Source organism: Bos mutus, chromosome 7, assembly GCF_027580195.1.
Source record: "Bos mutus isolate GX-2022 chromosome 7, NWIPB_WYAK_1.1, whole genome shotgun sequence".
Lineage (NCBI taxonomy): Eukaryota > Metazoa > Chordata > Mammalia > Artiodactyla > Bovidae > Bos > Bos mutus.
Genome location: NC_091623.1, coordinates 90,440,907 through 90,464,607, shown reverse-complemented (window position 1 = coordinate 90,464,607; position 23,701 = coordinate 90,440,907). Strand labels below are relative to the sequence as shown.

The 23,701-nt window shown below is 50.3% G+C and overlaps 3 protein-coding genes across 10 annotated transcripts; 2 read left to right on the top strand and 1 right to left on the bottom strand.

Annotated features, from left to right (window-relative positions):
- The first annotated feature begins 84 nt into the window (after window positions 1–84).
- STING1 (stimulator of interferon response cGAMP interactor 1) lies at window positions 85–6,186 on the top strand. 6 transcript variants are annotated; one of them, XM_005900180.2, is made up of 8 exons: window positions 85–193; window positions 506–606; window positions 1,208–1,434; window positions 1,510–1,693; window positions 1,937–2,045; window positions 3,286–3,524; window positions 4,331–4,517; window positions 5,096–6,186. In XM_005900180.2, exons 3-8 carry the CDS (start codon window positions 1,208–1,210, stop codon window positions 5,284–5,286), a joined length of 1,137 nt encoding a protein of 378 aa, XP_005900242.1. In that variant the 5' UTR covers window positions 85–193; window positions 506–606; the 3' UTR covers window positions 5,287–6,186. The 6 variants fall into 6 exon arrangements, with proteins under 6 accessions (XP_005900242.1, XP_070230538.1, XP_070230536.1 ...); XM_070374435.1 differs by having other exon boundaries at window positions 179–197; XM_070374434.1 differs by lacking the exon at window positions 85–193 and adding an exon at window positions 204–424.
- Window positions 6,187–7,352: 1,166 nt separating this feature from the next.
- SMIM33 (small integral membrane protein 33) lies at window positions 7,353–13,662 on the bottom strand. Its single transcript, XM_070374439.1, has one exon. It carries the CDS (start codon window positions 11,291–11,293, stop codon window positions 10,574–10,576), a length of 720 nt encoding a protein of 239 aa, XP_070230540.1. The 5' UTR covers window positions 11,294–13,662; the 3' UTR covers window positions 7,353–10,573.
- Window positions 13,663–14,122: 460 nt separating this feature from the next.
- ECSCR (endothelial cell surface expressed chemotaxis and apoptosis regulator) lies at window positions 14,123–22,237 on the top strand. 3 transcript variants are annotated; one of them, XM_005900175.3, is made up of 10 exons: window positions 14,126–14,274; window positions 17,796–17,846; window positions 18,000–18,053; window positions 18,487–18,615; window positions 19,033–19,080; window positions 19,722–19,835; window positions 20,235–20,333; window positions 20,555–20,591; window positions 21,641–21,737; window positions 21,895–22,237. In XM_005900175.3, the coding sequence occupies exons 1-10, from the start codon at window positions 14,214–14,216 to the stop codon at window positions 21,901–21,903; spliced, it is 699 nt and encodes a 232-aa protein (XP_005900237.1). In that variant the 5' UTR covers window positions 14,126–14,213; the 3' UTR covers window positions 21,904–22,237. The 3 variants fall into 3 exon arrangements, with proteins under 3 accessions (XP_005900239.1, XP_005900237.1, XP_005900238.1); XM_005900176.3 differs by lacking the exon at window positions 17,796–17,846 and having other exon boundaries at window positions 14,129–14,274; XM_005900177.3 differs by lacking the exons at window positions 17,796–17,846; window positions 18,000–18,053 and having other exon boundaries at window positions 14,123–14,274.
- The last annotated feature ends 1,464 nt before the right edge of the window (window positions 22,238–23,701 follow it).

Below are 23,701 nucleotides of genomic sequence, written 5' to 3'. Positions count from 1 at the left end.
AACCCCACACTTCAGCAGCCCTTTGGCTCCCACTAAGTGTTTTTACTAGAAGGCTATTGTTACAGGAAATAACTCTTCATTTTCCCCGCCTCTAGTCTGATGTCACAGTCTTCAAAAAAAGAGGATCTGCATTTGCAAATCAGAATAAAACCACCAGGCAGGGCAGCATGGTGCAGTGTGTATGCTTGGCTGGGTGTGTGAGTCTCACGAGGGTGTTGGTAGAGTGTGTTTGACTGGGGGGCTTGAGGGGCAGCTGGTGTTCAGGGCTGTGGCTGTGAAGAGTGTGAGAGGGTTTCTGAACACCCTCGATTTGAGGGGTGGACAATGGAACAGGGGCCTTCTCATGCTTTCTCCCTCACCCCAAGGCAGGCGTGGCTGACCAGAATGCCCTGGGAGGCAGGAAATAACCTCCTCAGCAAGCACAGTGAGGCTGTGGTCTGGTGAGATGCCAGCGCTGGAGTGCTGTGGAGAAAGCAGCAGTTGTTTTTAACCTTTCATTTTTCAGGCTCTACCCTGAGAGGCCACCCTTGGTTGCTGGGAGCCCCTGTGCTGGGCCTTCTCTTCCTGTGATCTTCCAGAAACAACCTGCAGTCTGAGAGGTAGAAGGTAAGATCAGGAGCCGGCCAGCCAGAGCTCTAAGGCTGAGGACCCTACAGAGGTGGCAGAGGTGGGTGCCTCCACCCTCTGGACTATGGTTTACAGCTTTGCTGCCTAAGGTCCTCCCTGGGGTGGACTGTGGGGAGAGGGAAGCCCTGGTCCCCTGCTGAGTGGTACCTCACAGGACACTTTCAGGTCTGGGTCTGGGGTAGTCGCTGTCTTCTTTCTTCACCACACTTGTGGTCTCACTGGGGTTGGGTGAGGTGTGTATGTGTTGTTCAGTTGCTAAGTCATGTCCGATTTTTTGCATCCCCATGGACTATGGCACGCCAGGCTTCCTTGTCCTTCACTGTTTCCCCGAGTTTGCTCCAACTCATGTGTGCATGCATTTCTTTCTCCACCTACTCTGTTTGCAACAAATCTTTTTGGGTTGGAGCTCTGGGATGCTGTATGCCCAACCTGTCCCCTAGAGGTGTCTCCAGGAGCATTTTCTGGGTATGGCTGGGCACCAGGGAACTGGAGAGCTGGGGGATATGCGCACTCAGGGCCTCAGTCCTGGAACTGTAGGAGAGTGAGGGGAGAACAACCATGGATTTCTTGGTACCCACAGATGCCTCACTCCAGCCTGCATCCATCCATCCCACAGCCCAGGGGTCTTAGGGCCCAAAAGGCAGCCTTGGTCCTGCTAAGTGCCTGTCTGGTGGCCCTTTGGGGCCTGGGGGAGCCACCAGACTACACTCTCAAGTGGTTGGTGCTCCACCTGGCCTCCCAGCAGATGGGACTGCTAATCAAGGGAATCTGCAGTCTGGCCGAGGAGCTGTGCCACGTCCACTCCAGGTGACTCCCTGAAGTACCTCCTGCCCCTCTCTGGTTGAGCTGGGCTGGAGTCTGGAACTTGCATGTCACCTGCAGGTACCACGGCAGCTACTGGAGGGCTGTGCGGGCCTGCCTGTGCTCCTCCATGCGCTGCGGGGCCCTGCTGCTGCTGTCCTGCTATTTCTACTGCTCCCTCCCAAACATGGCTGACCTGCCCTTCACTTGGATGCTTGCTCTCCTGGGCCTCTCACAGGCACTTAACATCCTCCTGGGACTCCAGGTATCACATACAGGGAGGTGGAGGATCTGGTTGGGTGGAGGTGCGGCTATTGTGACCTGCTCTGAGCTCAGTACTGGGAATGGGATCAGTTTAGAAGCTGACCCTTGGACTAGAGCCTAGAATTGTCTGGGTTCAGCAATGGCAGAGAAGGGAGCCAATTGGCAGGAGGTTGGGAAATCTTGGGGGAGGAGCGCTCTCGTTATCCTTCATGGAGGTCCTCAGGCCCCACCCTGCTGTTCACAGGGCCTGGCCCCAGCAGAGGTCTCTGCAATCTGTGAAAAAAGGAACTTCAACGTGGCTCATGGGCTGGCCTGGTCATATTATATTGGATACCTGAGGCTGATCCTGCCAGGTGGGCCGTCCTCTATGCCCCCATTTCTAGATCTACAAGACAGACAGTAAGATACGCAACCTTGTTTCCAGAAGTCACTATATTTTTCAAAGCATTTTCTTTTTCTTTCCCCAAGAGTTCTCAGTTGCTATTTATTTTTCCAAAACTTTATTTATTTATTGCTGTTGGGAGTATAGTTGCTTTACAATGTTGTTAGTGTCTGCTGTACAATGAATTAAATCAGCTATGTGTATACATATATCCCCTCCCTCTTGGGCCTCCCTCCCACGCCACCCCCATTCTACCCGTCGAGGTCATCACGGAACACAGATTTGAGCTTCCTTCAAAGCATTTTCAGTCTAACAAACCATATGATTCCAAAAGCGATCTTATAGGCTTGAAGGCTATTACTATTATGCCTGGTTTGCAGGAAGAAATTCGGGGCTTAGATCCATTAAGGGACTTGTCCCAAGTCACCCATGAATTCTTTCAATAAATATTTTCTGCAAGCTGTATGCCCTTCATTTACAGTTTCTCTTTTAATTCACATCCCCTGGAGAAGGGAAAGGCTACCCACTCCAGTATTCTGGCCTACAGAATTCCATGGACTCTATAGTCCATGGGGTGGCAAAGAATAGGACACGACTGAGCGACTTTCACTTTCACTTCTGTGAGGACAGGATAATCATCACCCTTGTTTTAGAGTTAAGAACATCAGAGATGTTCTGAGAGATAAAGTGACTTGTCCAAAGTCACACACCTTAGCTATAGGAGGAAGCAGAATTCGAACACAGGCCTGTCCAGACCCTGGACCCTTGACTACCCCACTGGAAACTTACAAATCGCATCTCATTCTTCTAACTTGCTGGCCAGGGCTGTGGTTCTCCCCCATCTCATGGCTGCCTTTGCTAGACAGCAGGGCTTCAGCTAGAGGTCTAGTTCAGTGCACCTGGGGTTGCTGGGCATGGCAACTCCCAGGGATCTGCCTGCCTTTCAGAGCTCTGAAAGCTGTAGTGGGAAAGAATGGGGCTAACAGAAATCTGGACAAAGGTCAAGTGAGGGGGAGAAAGGGGTGGTGGGAGTAGGTGAAACATTATTGCCTAATGCTCTGCCTCTCCTGGCCCCCCAGGCAATGCCTGTGGGCTGGCCCCCCAGGGCTCTTGCACCCACACAGTGAGGGCAGCAAGGGCCTGCATCTCTGTCCTGAGTTTGTTGGGAGACAGAGTTGGTGGAAATGACTTCTTGGACCTCTCCACCCTAGGGCTCCCGGCCCGGATCCAAATTTACAATCAGTTCCACAACAACACGCTACAGGGTGCAGGGAGCCACCGGCTGCACATCCTCTTCCCATTGGACTGTGGGGTGCCTGACGACCTGAACGTGGCTGACCCCAACATTCGCTTCCTACATGAGCTGCCCCAGCAGAGTGCCGACCGTGCTGGCATCAAGGGCCGGGTTTACACCAACAGCATCTATGAGCTTCTGGAAAATGGGCAGCGGGTGCGTGTGCAGGGAAGCAGGTGGCACTGGGAAGGGGTCAGGCCTAGAGACTCAGAACTCCGAGCCCTGGCCAAGCCGTGATGAAAATTCACTGCCCTTCTCTGTGCCTCAGTTTCTCTGATCGGTCCCAGGGCTGGGCAAAATTAGGTTCTGAGTGATGATGATTAAGTAACATTTATTTATTTATTTATTTATGACCGTATCGTGAGGCTTGCGAGATATTAGTTTTCTGAACAAGGATTGAACCCTAGCATGGAGTCCTTACCACTGGACCACCATGGAATTCCTAGTAACATTTATTGAGCACTTATTACAAGCCAGATGCTCTTCCAGGTGCTTCATCTGACCACCTCATGGAATCCTCACCACCACTCTGTGGTGTAGGGACTGTTATGACCCCTGCTTTGTAGAAGAGGACACTGAGACTCAGAGAACCAGGGCGGAAGTGGACGATTTCACCCTGAGTATACCATGCTCTGGAACATAAAGCTGCCCAGATGAAGATCGAGAGAATGTCTGAAGGATTTCATGTAGGCTGTGGGGAACCCAAGCAGAGTTGAACCCAGAGTCCAGTCCCCGGACTTGACATCCAGCTGAAGTAGTTGACAGCCTAGACGAAGGATCTGGGAAGGGTAAATTTAATGCAGTCCCTGGCTGTGATTTTAGGAGTGGGGTTCACAGGCAAAGGTCATCGACCCCATCCGGTGGCCACCTCCCAGACTCCACCCCTACAGATTGAGCAGTGGAGTCCAGAGTCTGTCCGCCTGACCTCTGGCTGAGTCTTATCTTCCTTTTACCTCCTCCAGGCAGGCGTCTGTGTCCTGGAATACGCCACCCCCTTGCAGACCCTGTTTGCCATGTCACAGGATGGCCGAGCTGGCTTTAGCCGGGAAGATCGGCTGGAACAAGCCAAACTCTTCTGCCGGACACTTGAAGACATCCTGGCAAATGCCCCTGAGTCTCAGAACAACTGCCGCCTCATTGTCTACCAGGGTAAGGGGGTGACAAGCTGAAGGACAGGAAGGGTTGGGGGCCTCAAGGGCCTCCCAGGGGGTCAGCAGGAGATAGGACAGTCCTCAGCCTTCCTGAGTGGTCAGGGCATTCAAGCCCTGCCCCTGTCTCCCTTGAAGAAGGTCCTCTCTCCCCACCATGGGACACCCAATGGCTTTCTGAGGTCTTTGGCTATGGGTCCTGGGTGGAGCATGAAGAGGTGGCTCCAGGGGTCTCTTCCTTCATCTAGAGTGCCAGAGGAAGCAGATAGCCCCCAGCCACCCACCAAGACACCAGGACTGCAGCCTCAGCAGTGTCACTCCCTTGCTCTGTGACCTTAGGCAGGTCTCTGTCCCTTTCATCTCTAATGTATCATCTCTAAAAGTAGGAGGGTAGAATTCTCTTGTCTCTAAAACCACTGCTGGCTCTAGGATTTCATGAAACTCCAGTCCCAATGGCTAGGGGTGGGGAGGAGGTGGCAGAAGGAGGGTTGGAGGAGACCCCCAGCAAGTCCTCTGGGTGTGCTGGAGTGGGTGTGTGTGAGGCCTTCACCCCCCTACACATTCCCCTCCTCATTCCAGAACCTGCAGAGGGAAGCAGCTTCTCCTTGTCACAGGAAATTCTCCAGCACCTTCGGCAGGAGGAAAGGGAGGTTACCATGGGTAGCACAGAGACCTCAGTGATGCCCGGTTCCTCTGTACTGTCCCAAGAGCCTGAGCTCCTCATCAGTGGCCTGGAAAAGCCTCTCCCGCTCCGCTCGGATGTCTTCTGAGGCCCCAGTCACCTTTCCTGAGCCCCTGGCCAACCCTGAGACTCTGAAAGGATTTCTTTCTTCAGCAGCTGGAGGCCTGCTGCTGCTGCTGCTAAGTCGCTTCAGTCGTGTCTAACTCTGCGCGACCCCATAGACGGCAGCCCACCAGGCTCCCTTGTCCCTGGGATTCTCCAGACAAGAATACTGGAGTGGGTTGCCATTTCCTTCTCCAATGCATGAAAGTGAAAAGTGAAAGTCAAGTCACTCAGTCGTGTCTGACTCTAGTGACCCCATGGACTGCAGCCTACCAGGCTCCTCTGTCCATGGGATTTTCCAGGCAAAAGTACTGGAGTGGGGTGCCATTGCCTTCTCTGTTCAGTACTTTAGATATTTCAAATATATAGATATGTATGTTAGTGTCTAAAGAGAGTACATACAGCTGAGATGTGGGAGATGATATTTATACTTGACCGAAGAAGGCTGCTTAATGAATTTGGAGGGTTTTCTGTTTGTTTGTTTTTTAAGTAAAAAGTTTGATACCACTAATGCCCTCATTTTTATGAGCCTCCAGGTCCAGTTTAATTATCATTTCTTCCTTCCATAGTCCAGTGACTTTTCTTTTTGTAGTGATTAATATTTGAAGCAAGCCAACAAATCATTCTGAATTAAACTTTAAGTTAATAAAGTTTCAATTCATGAATTTTCCAAACCAACATAAAAATTCATATTTTCCAGAGCTTAGTAATATAAAACTTTAGAAGTCACATGTAAAAAACTTACTGCAAAGACCTAATGGAGATATGGAGAAAGGTAGCAAATGAAACCAGAGATGTGAATCACGTTAAAAACTGCATATGCGTTGGGACTGAGTCTTGAAGGGATAAATGTATATAAAGCATTAAAAACTAGTTTCAACATTAATTTTCCATTTGTGGAATGTAGAACTTGTAGTTTAACCATAAATTTAAATTAGCTATTCTGAAATAGACATATTAGTTTTTAGTGAAAGATTTCTAACAGCCAGAAACACCACCATCAAAAGGTGCTATAGATGCTGGATCCTTATATTTTTATCTCACTTTACAGGACACAGGAAAAAGGGCATTTAGGGAAGAAAAAGGATATTTTGGCTGCAGAAAGGGAAAGCTGCAGTAATATAATCAATTTGTAATTAAGGAACAATCCTTACTTAGCCTAGTAGAAAATAATATTTTAGAGTTTAATAAGCATTGATTGTCCTTGGTTTATTATTGTTTTTTTTTTTTCTTTATTTTACAAAAATACTTACCACAGAACACCATACAAAATGGTAAAACTGGATAGATAAACCTGAATTCTTTGTGGCTCAACATGCTATAATAAAAAGATTTCTGCCCTCTCAGAGAAGGTCCTTGGACTTGACATTTCAAGATGAATCCTGTGACCTTGGGCAAGTTGTTTTACCTCTCTGAGCCTCAGTGTCCTCATCTATGAAATGGGATTATAATCATTGCCCTATATACCTCACAGGGTAGTTATGAGTAGTATGGCTGTATAGGTTTTCTGCAAACTCTAAATGCCAGGTCAGGGGCTTCCCTGGTAGCCCAGTGGTTAAGAATCCATCTGCCAATGTCGGGGATGTGAGTTTGATCCCTGGTGTGGGAAGATTCCACATGCTTCAGAGCAGCTAAGCCTGTACTCCACAACTACTGAGCCTGTGCTCCAGAGCCCGTGAGCCACAACTATTGAGCATGTGTGCCACAACTACTGAAGGCCATGCCTAGAGCCTGTGCTCTGCAACAAGAGAAGCCACCGCAATGAGAAGCCCATGCACTGCAACTAAGAATAGCCCCTGCTCTCTGCAACCAGACAAAGCGTGTATGCAGCAACAAGGACCCAGCACAGCCAAAATAATAATAAATAAATGAAAAAATCCTTAAAAAAATAAAAAATGTAAACTTATTATAAGGTCATATTTACTTATTATAAATAAGGTAAATTTAAGGGATCTTCCAGGTGTCCTCCATTGGATGCTCAGACCTACCCTCCACCTCTCCTCTGTCCTAGGATGGCATCAACAGGCACCCTCGCCCTCTGACTTCTGGTCACATTCAGACAATGGGAAGCCGCAGTGAGAGAAGGGAGTGGAGGGGGGTGAGGCTGGGATATTTATTCTCCCATGTCCCTCCCAGGAGTTTCAAGGTCACTGTGGGCTCTCTTCATCTCTAGACCTAAAGGATCCTTTCAGTAACCCTGTCTATCTCCAGGTTTCATTAACTTGCTCCTCCCCATCCCTCTTCAGGCCTGACGATGGTACTGCCATCTCACTGATGCTCACCTGGAATGCTCCCTCTCACTTGTAGTTTCCTTATACCTGCCCTTTCTAAATAATCCCCTTTAATTTTTATTAAAATTTTTTTAAATTACAAATAAAAAAAAATGTTTTGGCGCATCACACGGCATGTGGGATTTTAGTTCGCTGACCCAGGATTGAACCTGAGCCCCATACAGTGGAAGAACAGAGTGTTAAGCACTGGCCTAACAGGGAAGTTCTTAAGTAGTCCCCTTTTTAAACACTCTTCAGGTTATTTATTTGAGTATGCCATCTTTTTCTGGCCAGTCTCTGATACAGCGGTTGCCCTTTATTACAGTGTCTGAATCTGCTTGCACACAGTTCCTTACATGCCTCCTCGTACTAGCTCAGGGCCGTAGGATAGTGGCCATCATTTCAATGTAGACAGAGCCCACCAGTCAGGTTGAGAGCATGGAGCTGGGAAGCATCCCACTTCACCTGGCCGTTCAATGTCCTGTCTTCAGTGGGTGACTTGGGGGAGAGGGAGGGACCTGAGCCAGCACAGAGATGCCATAAGGAGTAAACACAGCTGTGTCCTGGGCAAAGGGACTACTCAAAGAAGCAGTGGCTACTGAATAAATGTCCCCGGATGAGACTCCCCTGAATAAGGCGGAGGAGAGTTTGTGTGAGGTGATGGGATATACTCTGGAGATCTTGGACAACACAGCTGGCTACTCACCTGCCACACTTTGTGCCATCATTGTTAGAACTGATCCACTGCGGCAACCACTGTGGGGGCAAAGTTGCCCCCATCTGGGAGGCCAGACAGCCTATTTCTGCCACTTCCATCCATTCCACCCAAGACTTATTCCCTCTCTCCCATCTTTGTTTTTATCACAAATGCTCAATATGAATTTCTGAGTACAGCATTACTATGGAAAAAAACTCCACAGAGACACACATTTGTCAGAAGCAACCCACTGCCCCCAAGGATGACAGAGCCAAGGGAGTGAAGGGGAAACAGTCCCCACCCCTCCCCCACTGTGCCAGCCATTCTGCCCCTGAGGATCCCCCAACATCACATCAGTCACTCCAATACCTAAAAATCAGCCCAATAAGATCTTTACCTACCCACCCAGCCCCCAACATGGTGCCCAGACTGTGAAGTCTGCCAGTCCCAGGTTCAAGGCCTGACTCTACCACTTAGTACCTGGGTCCTGCTGCGGTCTTGATATCCCCAAATGTAAATGGGGATAACAGTGGCTCCTCCTCCTCCTAAGGCTGTATGAGGAGTAAACATTACAATATCTGTAGGTCCACAGATGAGCCTGGAGCCCAGCACATAATGGGCCCACAAGAAGGAGCAACTATTAACATTATAGCTGCCTCTTACCAATCCCAGTGGAGGCCAGTCCTCTGCACACATTAGTCTCTGTTCCTCTTCATCTGTTATTTTCCAGAGTCCTTGATTGTGCTGGGGTATTTCCGAGGGCACTCCCCAAGGTTGACTTGTTGCACTCAGGCGTTCCCCAGAGTAAAGTCCAGAAGTCCCTCCACAAATGTCTGTCTGCATGTTCTTGACTGCACAAGTCAAGTGAAGTTCAAGGGTGTCCAAGGAAGGGAAGCCTTTCCAGAGAGCCATTGAGAGGCTCAGCTCTGCCTTCCCTGCCTCCTGCATCTTCCCAACCTCCATGTCCCTCCTTCTGCAGGAACCTCCACTCCTTCATTTCCCCAGACAACCTCCACAGACCTCCTTTTCCTTTCCTGTTTTCCTACCAGCTGGAAGGTTCTGGATCTGGGAAATGTCCTGTGGTAACTTCTAGACTGGTTCCAACAGGCCAACTCACACAGAAAGTGGGAGGTAATGAAAGCCCCCCAATTTCCCCTACCCAATCCTGGGAAAGTGAGATAGAGTCTTGCCCCAAGATGGTGGAGGTAATTCAAAAACAACTTGGGAATCTACAAGCGGGCTCCCTAGATGGCATCAGTAGTAAAGAACCCTCCTGCCAACGCAGGAGACGTAACAGACGTAACAGATATCGATCCCTAGGTCGGGAAGATATCCTGAAGGAGGGCTTGGCAGCCCACTCCAGTATTCTTGCCTGGGAAATCCCATGGACAGAGGAGCCTGGAGGGCTAGAGTCCATCAGGTTGCAAAGAGTTGAACATGACTGAACCGACTTAGCGTGCACACATGCAAGTGGTGCTTAGGGCTTTTAGGGCCCTTGGAAGTTGGCAAGGCTGGGGACCTGACAGCCAAAGCTCAGTTAGTGAAGGGCAGTGGATCTGCCTTCCTTTCCTGAGTCCCAGAGAAGGCAGACCCCTAGGTTCTTTGACTTGGCTCTCTCTGGTTGCCCTCACAGGACCTGGGGGCTATGGGGACAGGGCCTCCACCAGGAACCTCTGACATCCTTACACAAGGGTGGGGTGGATGGTGGAATCTCCCCAGCTGAACTCACTTTGACACCAAAAGGGGAGATAAGGAGTGGAGGAGGGAGTAGGAATTCAGAGGAGGAGGTTCAGGGGTCTGATGCTTCCTGAAGAGAAGGGGGTAGGTTTGTTAGGGTGGCTTTGGGCACTGGGAACGCTCACAGCAGCGTGTTTCTGGGCAGGGCTCTCAAGTTTCTTCTATTATTTTGGTCCTCACAGGGCTTCTTCTACAAATACTCTGCTGAGAGGGCAGCTCCAGTGAGTCCAGCTGTGCCCTTCTGAAGCTCTGAGGCCCAAGCCCCGGTTTGCTTTTGCCCTACTTCTCTGTCCGGGCTTCCCAGGTGGCTCAGTGTGTAAAGAACCCACCTGTAACTCAGGAGACATAGGCAGTCTCGAGTTCATTCCCCAGGTTGGGAAGATCCCCTGGTGGAGGGCATGGCAACCCACTCCAGTATTCTTGCCTGGAGGATCCCGTGGAAAAAGGAGCCTAGTGGGTGATAGTCCATAGGGTCGCAGAGTCGACATGACTAAAGCAACTTAGCATGCACTATTCTGTCCAGTTTCTTGTTCTGACACAGCTGAGGCCAACTTTCCAAAGTCTCCCTCCTACAGAAACGTGACTTCATTGATGCTGAACCTGGGCCCATCTGGCACGGGGTGGGAGTCAGGGCCTGGAGGTTTCTGCTGGGGGTCTTCGTGACTGTCCTGATGGCCCAGCATGCGCCAGCGGATGAGGTAGATGCCGCCCTCTGGCTTTGGGGATGGTGGCTCTGTGGTGAGAGTGGCATGGCCTTTGTGCAGCCTTGGCCCAAAGTGGACCGCCACCACAATACAGACTGCCAGCAAGACAAAGACAGCGACGATGATGGTAAGCAGGGGCAGCCCGACCACTGGACGAGGGTCCCAGGCCCCACCCAGCACCTCCGGAAGCTGCTTCTGGGGCTCCTGCCCTGCTGAGCCATTGACAGTTGGAGAAAGCCATGGATGGTGGCCAGCCTGCGAGGGAAGCGGTAGAGGGAGAGGGTGACATGGGCATGTACACACAGAGAAAGACCAAGCTAGAGAGAGATAGACACCCAAAGGGAACTGAGAGAGGGACAAACAGACAGAGACAGAGAGACAGTAAAGACATGGTGAAGTAGAAAGAGATGGCAGAGACAGAAAAACATAGAGATAAATACATAGCAATAGATAGAATGAAAGAAAGAGACAAGGGGATACAGAGAAAACGAGGAAGATACAAGGAGAGAGAGAGATAAAGAGATAGAAATGAAGATAAATACAGAGAACAGAGGGGACAAAACAGAGATCAGGAGACAAAGTCATTCAGAAAGGGACAAAGAGAGGGGCTTTATTACAGCCTAGCATATAAAGTTTATCCTTCCTTCCCCCACCAAGTCCTCTCCCACTGATCTCTCTTCCCAGGTCTCTAGCAAAATTCCTAAATACATCTAATGTCTTGGGTCAGGAGTCCTAGCACATTTTGGACTGCTCTCCCTTGTCTTGGCCAGGGGTCAGTGAGCAACTATTCCTTTCAGTCCCGGGAAAAGGGAGTCATTGTGTCCAGCTTCTTAGGTTCCCACTACTCCCCACCCACATGGTAGGAAGAAGGCTGGACTCCAGGGGAGGGAGAGAGGAAGAGGAGGCATGAACCCCAGAGGCTTGGGGGAGGTAAGATCTATACCTCACCCCATAATATCCACTTCCGGATCAGGTTGTGGTGGGCGCTGTAGGTTATGGAACACTCACAGGGGATTCCTGGTTCCGTCCAAGATGGACTAAGGAGACCCCCTGCCAGCCTCTATCTCTTTCAGGGTCCCAGCATTCTTCTGCCTAAAGCTGGGGGTCATGATCCCTACCTCTGTCTGTCTCTACCCTGCTAAGTATTGGGTGGTGATGGGGTTTACTATCAAGGTAGCAAATCTCCAAACCATAGGCCCCAGAGCTGGCAAGGTTATCACAGGCTCAAGAAGCTCTCCCCCTGGTCTTCCCTTCCCCAGCTGGACCATAAGGAGCAGCCCTTGGGATGGAGACCCTCCCCTAACTCTAAGCCTCAGCCTGGCCATCCCCATGGGTAGGCAACTGGGTTCCAGGGGGGGTTGGCCAGTAAAAACCCACTCCCTTTAGTTCCTGAGTCACATTGTCCACCCCACCCATCCCCAGCACCTGTCCTTTGGCATCTTTAAAGCTTAATACCTACCTCACCTCCCCTGCTTGAAAGTCTTGCGCTCTCTAGGGCCCTGGCCACAGAGCTCCCAGGGTAGGGGGTGGGGAAGCAGTTCCGGATGTACAGGGGGAAAAGGGAAGCAGAGGCTGGTGCAAGACTTGGAGCCCTTGATTGCGGGAGTCTCACCAGCCTGGCAGAAGGGGGTGAGCTGAGAATCTACCTGATGCATTGTCCGGCTGTGCAAGGCTCTCTTGGGACTGGCGGCCAGCCGGGCAAAGGAGAGCCGGTTGCCTCAGCTGGGTCCCTACCCGGAGCTGCCACGTCTATGGGGCTTACAGGGCACACACCCTCTGCGCACACACCTCACCGCTCTCTCCCGCGCTTTCACTTCCTTGAACATCTGGACTACCCTGGGCCCGGCCCTCAACTCTGACAGTGCTTTGATCTTACTCCTAGGCCCCTCCTTTCACGTCCCCTGCCACCTTCAGGAGCTTGAGTCTGCCTGCTCATCTCTCCTTCACCGGATCCCAAGCACTTGCTCTAACCCCGCCCCCGCCCCCAAGCCTGCCGGCTGTACATCCCAACTGATTCCCTGAAGTCATTATCCTTTGATTTTTTTTTTAAAGCAATTTCTCAAGCACACTGAAAAGTACAGACTATAATATACTAAGTCTCTCTGGTCCAGTCACCAGTTCTGTTCATCTCAATAGTCTGTCACATTTATTTCAAAGAATTTTAAGAACGAAAACATTACAAATGGAAGCTTCACTCCTTACCCCTTCCCTCCTTCTCACCCTAGGGATAATCATCTTGTTGAATTTGATATTTATCATTCCCATGCAAGGCATTCTTCTCTCTTTGTGCTTTTTCTTCTTTGGTTTTTACAAGTATGAATTCTGTTATGTCTGTTTGCATTTGTCTATAACTTCATTTGTGAATGTGTGTGCTTTAATGCTTCTGAGTTACAAGAAGTGCCCACTAATTTTGCCTCTCTCTGGAAACAGTTTTTTTTTTAATGTATTTATTTGGCTGGGCCAGGTCTTAGTTGCACCATGTGGGATCTAGTTCCCCGACCAGGGATTGAACCCAGGCCCCCTGCACTGGGAACATAGGGTCGTAGCCACTGGACCACCAGGGAAGTGCCCCTGGAAACAGTTTATAAAGGATAACTTTTGGTTCCCAACTAACTCCATAGGACCAGCCATCCCTCAATCTGTTCCTCACTGTGCAGCCACCACCCTTTATTCTAGTTTGGAGACCAGGAGACCCCCTAGGAACTCCTCTCACCCTGTGATCTGATCCCAGAAGGTAAGCCTCCTGATTTCTTGTCTCTCAGCCCAGCTGCTACACATGCTGATTTTTAGGGACTCCACTCAACCTCCAAGCTCACTTAAGCTCTGGTCACTGGGTTTCTGACTTGACCTGCAGAGTGAGTACAACTGGCTGGCTGGACGCTAAGGACAGGGTGCTGCTGGAGCACAGGGAACACTGGACCCCAACACGAGGGGAGGGCTGAGGGAGGGATGCTTAGAACGTGGTCCTTTAGTTTTTCTATGCAGAGTAACAAGAATGTTGTAATACCTCCCTGAAAGATGCAAGGAGTCCCAGCTGGATCTGGAGGCCTGAGGAGGGAGAGGTGCGTAGAGGATTCAGAGTCTACAGAGGGTGGGCGGCTGAGCTTTAGGGCTCAGTGAGACAGAGTGATACTCAAGAAAACCTCTGGGTGGTGTGTGGAGGGATAGATGGACCCCTGCAGAGGGGAAGAGAGGGGGTGCGGGGCCAGGTCGCCATCACAGGCTTTTGTGCCCAGGTCCTGGCGGAGACCACGTAGCCCTAGCCAAGGCCACAAGGAGCCTGGGCGCAGGCGCTGCGCTGTTTGGGCCTTACATCCTCAGCTGGGCTGCCTGACTGAGCAGGGCCCCTGGAGCCAGTCCCAATCTGTTTCCTTCTATTCTTTGACAGGAAGCTCCTGGAGAGCCAGCCCCCACCCCCCACCCCGCCCCAGCAGTCCCTCTCTCTTCTCCACTATGGACAGAGCTTCCACTCAGAGGCTGCCTGCCGGTTGCAGACCAAGCTGACATGGGGAGTGTCAGAGAAACGCAGCTGCGCTGGGCCATCCTGGGCTTCCTCCTGCTCCAAGGTAAGAGGCACCCACCACCATCCTTCAGCAGTTCTTCTCCAGTGGCCAGCAGTTCTGGGCGCCTGTCCCTCCTTTGGGACACGCACAGCACGCAGGCTCTCCATCCAGGGCTTCACTCTCCTGGAGGGAAATTCCAGAGCCTTGTCATGAAGCGGATTACTTGGATGGGGAGCTGGTCATTCCCAGGCAGCAGTAAAATAGAGATATTCTTAAATGCTTTGGTGGGAAACTTTCCAGGGAGAACTGGGCCCCCCAGAGAGGCTGGCCCCCTGAAATGTGGGAAGTGACTGTCTTGGTGTGAGGTTCAAGCTGGAAAGCTCCCCCCAGGCTGTCCTAGCACAAAATGGTCTGTACCTTGGGCTTCACAGGTGATCTTTTTTCTTCTTTCATATGAGGAATAACAACCTAGGATCTCCAATTATTGACTTTACAGTCAAATCACAGCAATGAAGACTCAGGTTAGATAGAAAGAACTATTTGCCTAAGAAACTGTACACATTTCATCTAGGGGGCCAGATGAAATCATCCCCAAAAGAAATGACTTGGGAACAACACATCTCAGGGCTCTGGTAGCTTATGACTTACGAGGTAGCTCATAAGGGGTCTTCTAATTAGGGAGCAATTGCTGGGAATCATGAGAAATCCAGGAGATTCTGACTCACAGGGCAGAAACTTCCCTTTGGTCATCCCCTCCCCACCCCCACTCCACCCTCCACAAGCCCTCCGCCGAGGATTTAGGAGCATGTGCTCAAAGCAGCAGAAGGAAGTTCTAGAGTATTTGGATGGGGAGGGGAGGGAGGATGGTTTTTTTTTGGTGGTGGGTGAGAGGGCCTGAGTACTCCAACAGTCTGTCTCCTGGAGAGGTCAGACATGTCTCTGAAAGCCCAAAGACTGAGTGTAAAACTCTGATCATCCCAATCCTATGCCTGCCGACCCCCTCCCAGGAGGACAGAGTCACTCACTTGACCTGAGGCTCGGGGACTAGGTGGTTGTAGAAACTGCAGAAATGGCAGAGGAGGAAATGAAAAAGTGAGACTCATGAGGGGACATTTTCACAAAGCTAGGCTTCTCCCAGCTTCCCCACCTGCCTTCCTGCCCCAAGCAAGCACCAGGGCTGGGAATGTCCTTAGTTTTTCTGCCTGAACCATGAGCACCTTTGAGTATCCTAACCGCTCCTCCCAGGATCTCAGAGCCCTCACTCTTGTCTTCTTTGTTGGATTGGAGAATCTTTCGAGGATATTCAGGCTCACAGAGAGACTTGACTGTGGAGACACAGATTCAGGGCAGACTTGAAACTTAGAGGATTAAAGAGAAGGGGCAAAAATTAAAATGTCCAGAATTTCTTGAGCATGAGCTGTCAGGAACTATGTTAAGTGCTTTGTGTGCATTTTCTTATCCTCACAACCACTTGTGGGCTACTAAAATCACTTGCATTTTAAAGAAAACTGAGGCCCAGGTCAGACAGTAAGTGACAGAATCAGGGCTTGAACCCAAGACCATCAGTCTACAAAATCCATGATTTTAACTACTTAAGTCTGCTGCTGAGGAACATAGTGTGGTGGTGGTCAAGACAGAGAGGAGAGAGGCTAGAAGGGAATGAAGCAGGTAGGAATAAGGGAGAGGACACAAGAAAATAAGAAATCCCTGTGGTCAGTGTTCTTCCAGTTCTGCATGCCCAGTGGCCTGAGGCACCTCCGCCTGTAGGAACACAAGCTCCCCAAGTCCCTCCTCTCCTCAGTGAGGAATCCACTGTTGACACAGTGTTCTGGTTGGAGGAGGGGAGACGGTAGACAAAGAGAGAGCAGGTCACTGCTAGTTGGAGCTTGTGACTTTGAAACTCCTTCTAACTAGTTTTGCTTCTAGAAAAGTGCAAGAAGGCAGTGAACTGTGCCTTCCCACTAAAAACCAAAGTTATAACTTTCTAGAACTAAGATGGTACCTTAGATATGCTTGATCAATAACTGATAGATTGATCTATCTGATATATGTCTATCAATTACTGATAGACATGCCTCAGATTGAAAGGGTTCGCCCAGGGTCAGCTGGGAAGAGTTCTCTCTAGGCTGGGGCACCTAGAAGCTTTAGCTCCCCGCTTGACACCCCCACCCAAGGAGGGAATGGGGCTATGAGAGATGGTGACCTGGAAAAACGTGGCCCAGTCTTTGGGCAAGCTTGGGCTTGGAAGCAATTAATTCCTCTCCATCTGAGTGATAGCCTCACGGAAAAAGGCAGTGGTTAAAGAAAATAAACAGACCAGCAGGCTGTCCCAGGCTGGGCGGGCCCCTGGCCCTTAGCCGCCTCTGTTCACCCGGGCCCCAGGGCTTCCAGGCCTGGTGCTTCCCTATTGACGAGGGGCCGAGGGAGCAGGAGGCCAGGCCAGTGGCTGCAGTCCCTGCCCAGCCAGTGGAGGACGGGAACCCAGCTGGGCGGCTCCACTTCCCCACGATGTTTTCCTTTCACATTGTTCACAGGTTTCAGGAATGATTTCATTGTGGAAAATGAGCAAAGAGGTTCCACACACACAGGGGACACATGTATGGGCACACCAGCACACACGGCCTCTACGTGGAGGCCCACAAGCACACACGTGTACATACAGAAAAGGGAACGAGGGCTTGTGACCGGGGCCTCCTGATAATTGCTCCTCCCTGGGTTTGGCCAACAGTGACCATTTCCAAAGTAGCCTATACCTGTTAGAGTACACTGGTTGCTCATTCTAGAATTTCCTTGCTTCCCGTGTGTACCTCAGAACTTGCTTCCTTTGTAGGCCCCCCCTCCAGCAGGAGGGACAGAGAGACAGCCCAGACACCAAGCCCAGCCCCTAACTCCATCTTATTCACCACATCTTTTCATCCCCTTCCCTTGGGGCAAGGCCAGGATGACAGCATTCACAGAAAAGGAATGGCTCTGCAGCACTGTAGGGAGACCTAAATGAGAGGCCTGAGTTCTGGGTCTTTGTCTAGACGTGTCCTGTCACTGGCCCTCTGTCCTCGGACATATTGCTAATTTGAAACAACCTTCCCCTGGATTCATGTCAGGTTTGTATGTAACCCATGTGGGGTTGAAGAGACCGGAAAGGACTTTGGGACACTGAACCATGAAGTGGTGGTGACAGTGCGACTGAGTCACAGAGGAAGCCGGCACCACGAGCTGGAGTCACATCCTCTAGCCCTCTGCCAGGCTGTCTGCCTTCTAGCACAGGGGGCTGGAAGCCAAAAGGCCTGGGTTCCTCTCCAGGGTGCGCACTGGGCAGAAAGCTCGCCAAGCTAGTCTGTATGTTCGCCTTTCTCTTGCCGGCCGCAGCTTCCAGCTGTGTCATTCAGGGCTGGGTGCTTAGGAAAGAAGAGCTCCAGGCCCGTTTTGCAGTAATCTCTCACATGCCTTGAGAGTGGAGAGAGATGGATGATTGGGTGGTGGATGGGGTAGGGAGAAAAGTCTAGAAAACACCAGCTTAGCGAAGAAGAGAGGGAGACAGAGCAGTCAGAGGCAGTGGACCCTCAGTCTCAGATGATCTGTTTCAGGAGCCTTCAGCAGTCAAAGTTCAACCACACAGCCAGCTTCCCCTGAAACAAGTGAGTGTGGCTGCCGAGTGGCCAAGCCTGCCCCTTGCCCTCTCCCCAGCCCTTAGACCTGCTTGGAGTCCAAGGGTTCTTGGGTGGGCTAGGGAGCGTGGTGGCATCACCAAACCTGCCCAGCCTCCAACTGCCCTCCGCCTATATTTGCAGGTCCTTCCACAGAGGCCAACAGCTTAAGCCCTCTGTCCGGCACCTGGACCACAGGTACCCCGCTGCTCAGGTTATAGATGTCATCCAGACAGGGTCCAACAAGGAGGCAGACATGGAGTCTGCTCTAAAGGACAATACAGAGTAGTAGGGGACCAGACAAGTAAATAGGACCCCACATTGACAGTTAGGAGGCGGGGAAGGGTCACGATGGGCATAAGCCAAAGGTGCTATGGGAACCCAGGCAACATCAACCCCTTCAGATGTAGGGCCAGACATCCCAGACTGAGTGGTCTCTGAAGCTGAGGCCCAAAAAGAAGTCAGTCAGATGGAGGCTGTGGGTTGGAGGGCGGTAGGGCATACTGCAGACAGAGGGCACTGCAAAGGTAAAGGCCCAGAGGAACTGAAGGCAGGTTTGGGACTAAAGGGCCTCGCTGGTCACATGCTGGCTGAGGCCCTAAGCAGGCCACATGCGCTTCCTAATCTGCAGCAGCATCAGAGACGCCCTCACAGTTCTCCACGGAAGCCGTGACTCTGAGTTCAAGCACCGTGGCTGATCACTTGCCGTCCTCTCCGGGACCGACTTGGTCCCAGTCACAGAAACACACGTCAGGACTCAGTGAGTACCCAGGGCCGGGGGTGGAAAAACACCGGGTCATGTCTGACTGAATTCCTTCTTCCTTGTTCAGGAGGCCCAGGGTCCTGCCCCACAATGAGGGTTCACACCAGGGTCCACACCAGTGGTACCCTGCTTTGGGAGACAACTAGAGCTTCCTGGGGCTGAGGGTGGGGAGAATGGAGCTAGGAATGGGTCACAGTGAAGGTAAAAGGAGCCTGGACTCAGAATTAATAAAGACATAGATGGGATAAGTGGCGGGGAGCGGGGGTAAGAAAATGCAAAATGATGGAAAGGAAGGCATAAAGGGTTGGGAAAGGGCTACACGCTTCTCAGGGCAGGTTGGCCTTCACCTGGCAATATGGGAGAAAACCAGGAGTGGGTGGGTGCCTTCCATCTGGGCCCTGTTTTATGGTGCAGGCGCTGATGTTCCGAGCAGTGGCAGGAGCAGTGACAGCATGAGTGGAGGTATGTCCTGTCTGTGCTCACAGAGCAGAGAGCCCTGACCCTTTCTCTTGTCCCAGCCCTCTGCTCTTCGAGTTTTTTAATACTTCCCACCTTATTTGGTGGGGCGGGGGGTAAGGATAAGGAAGTGGAATTGTGGAATTGCAATCAGGCCTACAGTAAATGTGTTGAAGCTGGGCAGAGATGGGCAACAGTACTGCATTATGAGAGCATCAGAAACGTGTGTCCATTAACTGGCAGCCTGACTTCTTAGGTCAGTGCCTGGGGACAAACTTCCAGTGCCCTTCCTTCCTCCCAGTTCAACATTTGGCAAAACACAGATGGCTCCCTGTGTTTTGTTTTAGGAGCCCAGTCTGACTCCCTATCTCTGCAGCCCTCCTCTGGGCCCCACGGGTGTGGTGGGAAAAGCATAATGAGGGGAAGCATCCTGAACTTTCTGAAGTCCTCTGGAACTAGGAACATGAGCAACCACAGTGCTCTTCCCGTGATCCCATGTCTCCCAGTTCTGGAGGGTGGGAGGGTGTCTCTTGTGGGAGTTCTCTCCTCAGTCCTCTACCTGGGGGAAGTGGGAAGGGACTGGCTTTCTCATGTAGGCTGAGTCAGTCCCTCCACTGATACCTCCATCCCTCCCTGCTCCTTTCTAGACACCTCTCACAATGTTACTTCCACATCACCCAACATGAGTTTTAGGACGACAGCAGACTCCACTGTCCCACCCAGCCCCACGTCAGAGACGGTGCTCACTGTGGCTGCATTTGGTGAGAGGGAGAAGGTGGGGAGTGGCGGATGGGAGGCTCATGCCTGAACTGACTTGAACTCTGGGTCTGGGAACAAAAGTTCAAATCTTGCCCATTTGTTTCAGGAGGGTTGACTGATGAAGAAGATGCTGGTGGGGAAGGAGCCTCCATTGGCCCTCCACTCAGCTCTTTTGGACTCTGCTGGACTCCATGTTCTTAAGAGAGGATGGGGTGGGCTGTGGAAGTCACTTTGGCCAGGGATACAGGCTGAGAGCGCATTCATTTGGGAGTGAAGGGGAATTCACTTTGCTCCCAGAACCTGTATAAACAGCACTCAGCTGGGAAGGGAATCTGGACTCCTGTTGCCCTCTTTTGTCCCTGCCTCTGCCTTTCCCTCACCCCACTCTTCTCCCTGTTCAGGTGTTATCAGCTTCATTGCCATCCTAGTGGTTGTGGTGATTGTCCTGGTCAGTGTGGTCAGTCTAAGGTTTAAGTGTCGGAAGAACAAGGAGTCTGAAGGTACATGCCCTGACTCTCAGGGCCCGCTTTGCCTCTCTTTGATGAGGGACCCACAGCCAGACTCTAGGCCTGGCACCCAGCCCAGAATTGAGGGAAGGAACAGCACGCAGGAGAAATGAGAAATGGGGCGGGGGTGGTCCACTTAGGTGGGCTTTGAAGGGCCAATTGGCCTTCTGAGTTACAGCCTGTGGCCTCTAACCTGTGCCTTTGGGTTTTTACAGATCCCCAGAAACCTGGGAGTTCAGGGCTCTCTGAAAGGTAAGACTATTAGAAGTGCAAGGAAAGAATCATTTACTGACCTCTTACTCCTCCACTCCAAGAGGGAACCAATGCTTCCTGCTTTTTATACACACATACACACACCCACACCCCACACCCCCCCCCCAACACACACACACACGAGTCCTGACAGCCTCACTGAGGCCAGGGCTGGGGGTGGACAGGATAGGGGTGGAACTGAAAGGAAACTGTCAGGCGAGAGGAGATGGACTTTACCCCCAAGGAATCCTTTATCCCCAAGGCTAAGCCTTTATTAGCCTCTTCATGAAAAGCGAAGGAATTCAGATTCTAATATACTCCTTAAACAGAGGGTACGTATTTAAGGAACCACTTTCTAAACACCTTGTATGTGTCAAGCACTATCTTAGGTATTTTGTAATACCGGGAGTTGGTGATGGACAGGGAGGCCTGGCGTGCTGCAATTCATGAGGTTGCAAAGAGTCGGACACAACTGAGCGACTGAACTGAACTGAATATTCTGTCAAGTCCTTAGAGTTCTTCAAGGCAGATATTTCTGCATTTTACACATTCTGCATTCTACATTTTAATGCAGAAATATCTACATTAAAAAAATAAGACTTAAGAGAAGTTGTGGTGCTAGAGGTGAAGAACCTGCCTACCAATGCAGGAGACATGAGACATGTGTTTGATCCCTGAGTCGGGAAAATCCCCTAGAGGAGGAAATGGCAACCCACTCCAGCATTTTTGCCTGGAGAATCCCATGGACAGAGGAGCCTAGTGGGCTACACTCCACAGGGTCACAAAGAATCAGATACGACTGAAGCAACTTAGTATGCAGGGGAGGTTTTAACTTGGTCCAGGTCACACAAGTAGTAAGATTTAAAACTAAGATTTAAACACAAGTCTTTTGGGCTTCAAAGCACATACTCATTTGATGACAGTCTACCACCAAAATAAAGGCTTCTCAAAACAAAGGTCTAAGTTTCAATACTCCCCCCAACAATTCCTTGACCCTCAATGCCCTGTGGCTTCTTCTCTCTAAAACCCATGTTCCCTTCCTTCCCCAGCGGTTCCACAGCCAATGGAGAGAAAGAGAGCATCACTCTTATCTCGATGAAGAACATCAACATGAATAACAGCAAAGGATGCCCCTCAGCAGAGAAGGTGCATTTTTCCCCTGGTTCCTTCCTTCTCCTTCCTCCTCCTTTCAGGCTCTATCTCCTTAATCAGAAAGGAGATACTCTCGAAGGCCCAGACTCTTCTTTCCCTACCCAACATAGCTAATAACGTCACCCATCCTCATTATGTATTTATTTTGCAGGTTCTTTAAAAGCAACCTTGGGTCCCAATGGATCTGATGATGATGCAACTGCCCTGTGACTGTAAGGAAGAAGGTGATGGAATCAGTAGAGGCAATGAACCAGATATAAATTATTGTTTCCCATTTACTCCCAGACTGAAAGGACACTAGCATCCCTCCAGATCTGAGAGGGAGCTGCCAGTATGAGAGACGCTTTCCCATGTGAACAGTCAGCCTAGAAACACAGCCTGCTCCTCCCTGCCATTTCAAAGTCACAGGAAGGAGTCTATGGAGCCAGAGCAAGGAGAATGACAAAATGAACTGATCCTTTTTCCTTGGCATTAAAGTTATTTTCTGACCTGCAGTCTAATTTCTTTTAAGGTCTATGCTCCCATGAGTATTTCTTAGTGTTTTAGCAGTTCTGGGGCCTCCTTTTGGAGGTAAGGCATGTGTACAATTTCTACCCCTGTAGGGAGCTCTCTGAGAAACTTGGGAAGTGGAGAAAATGTTTTATTAGGTCTGCCTTGTTCTAATTGATTTATTAAGTAGTGATGAGGACTAACCACTCCAATAGAAGGGACAGAAAAGGAGCTATAAACAGTGACCAACTGTCACCAGTTGGTCTGCAGAGTGAGAACACGAGAGGTACAACGCATTTTGATTCAGACACTTCGGTGACAAGAGCTGACTAATATAAAGGCAAATGTCCTCTGCCTGCCCCAAGTAGACGTGATTCACTTTCATCCTACCGGTGGGAATAGCACTGGGAAGGATAGATCTATGACTTCATAAACCTAAATCTACCCCCTCTGCCCCACACAGCTATGATTTCTGTGTCTGAGAAACAGAATGAAGGTTCACAAACACGGTAAAGTCATTTAAAGAGAATGAGAAAAAGAAAGTAATCTGTATTCTTAGTAATCTCTACCGTGACACTGGTTTGGAAGTGAATTTTGGTTGGGGAGAGTCAATGGAAGAGTCATCTGGGTATGTCTGCATGGAGCACCGTAAGCATCTGATTGATGGCAGTTTAGAACACAGGAAAATACAAATCAGCCATTCTGAAGCAACCATAGGCTATTTTCTTCTGGATTTAGACTCTATGAAGTAACAGGATAGAGAAAGCTTAGAACAGAAAGTTTCACTCTACTTGTCTCAATGAAACTATTAAAGTGGTCTGAAGAAACCGACTGGATTGTAAAATCCTCTAGGGCAGGGCCTGTAACCTGCTCATGTCTGTAGCTTCTATGTGGTACACCGTGCCCAGTACATCAGAGGTCACGAAAACTGGCTTGTGAGTGCAGAGAATCTAGTTAAAAGGCTGGGCTCTGCCACAGACTTGCAGCTTGATTTGGGTGAAACCATCCCCATCTCTGAAACTATTTTCTTACTTTTAAAGTGAGGTGGGTAGACTACTTGGTCTTCCCTATCTTTTTTAGTTCTTATATTCTACACTTGATAAACTCAAGATGTAAGAGAAAATGAACACAATATTTTGAGCAGAGATCGTTCTGGGTGGGAGCCAGAGACAAGTATTGGGTGACTCTGGGACTTAGATTTTCCTACGTGTTAGTTGTGCATCAATGTGGAAGAATGATCCTGGCCTAGCCCTGTCTATCTCACAGGCTACTTGGTAAGTAAAATGGAATAGTAAATGTGAAGACACTTGGAAAGTAAAAGGGCTAGCTGGCAACTGCAGCAGATAATGTGGAGTACCACTACCCAGGTCCCACTTCAGGATCAAGACTCTTGACCTTAAACTGCTGGGAGTGTTGGCTGCTGAGGGCTCATAGCTGACTTATGACCAGTCAATGGGGGTGGAGGTAGG

Coding starts and splice junctions, on each gene's coding strand:
- SMIM33 (XM_070374439.1), bottom strand. CDS start 11,293: ATGACTTTGTCTCCTGATCTCTGTTTTGTCCCCTCTGTTCTCTGTATT.
- STING1 (XM_005900180.2), top strand. CDS start 1,208: ATGCCTCACTCCAGCCTGCATCCATCCATCCCACAGCCCAGGGGTCTT. Junction 2,046..3,285: donor CCTGAGGCTGATCCTGCCAG/GTGGGCCGTCCT, acceptor TCTCCACCCTAG/GGCTCCCGGCCCGGATCCAA. Junction 3,525..4,330: donor TTCTGGAAAATGGGCAGCGG/GTGCGTGTGCAG, acceptor TACCTCCTCCAG/GCAGGCGTCTGTGTCCTGGA.
- ECSCR (XM_005900175.3), top strand. CDS start 14,214: ATGGGGAGTGTCAGAGAAACGCAGCTGCGCTGGGCCATCCTGGGCTTC. Junction 14,275..17,795: donor GGGCTTCCTCCTGCTCCAAG/GTAAGAGGCACC, acceptor GATCTGTTTCAG/GAGCCTTCAGCAGTCAAAGT. Junction 20,334..20,554: donor GAAGAACAAGGAGTCTGAAG/GTACATGCCCTG, acceptor GGGTTTTTACAG/ATCCCCAGAAACCTGGGAGT.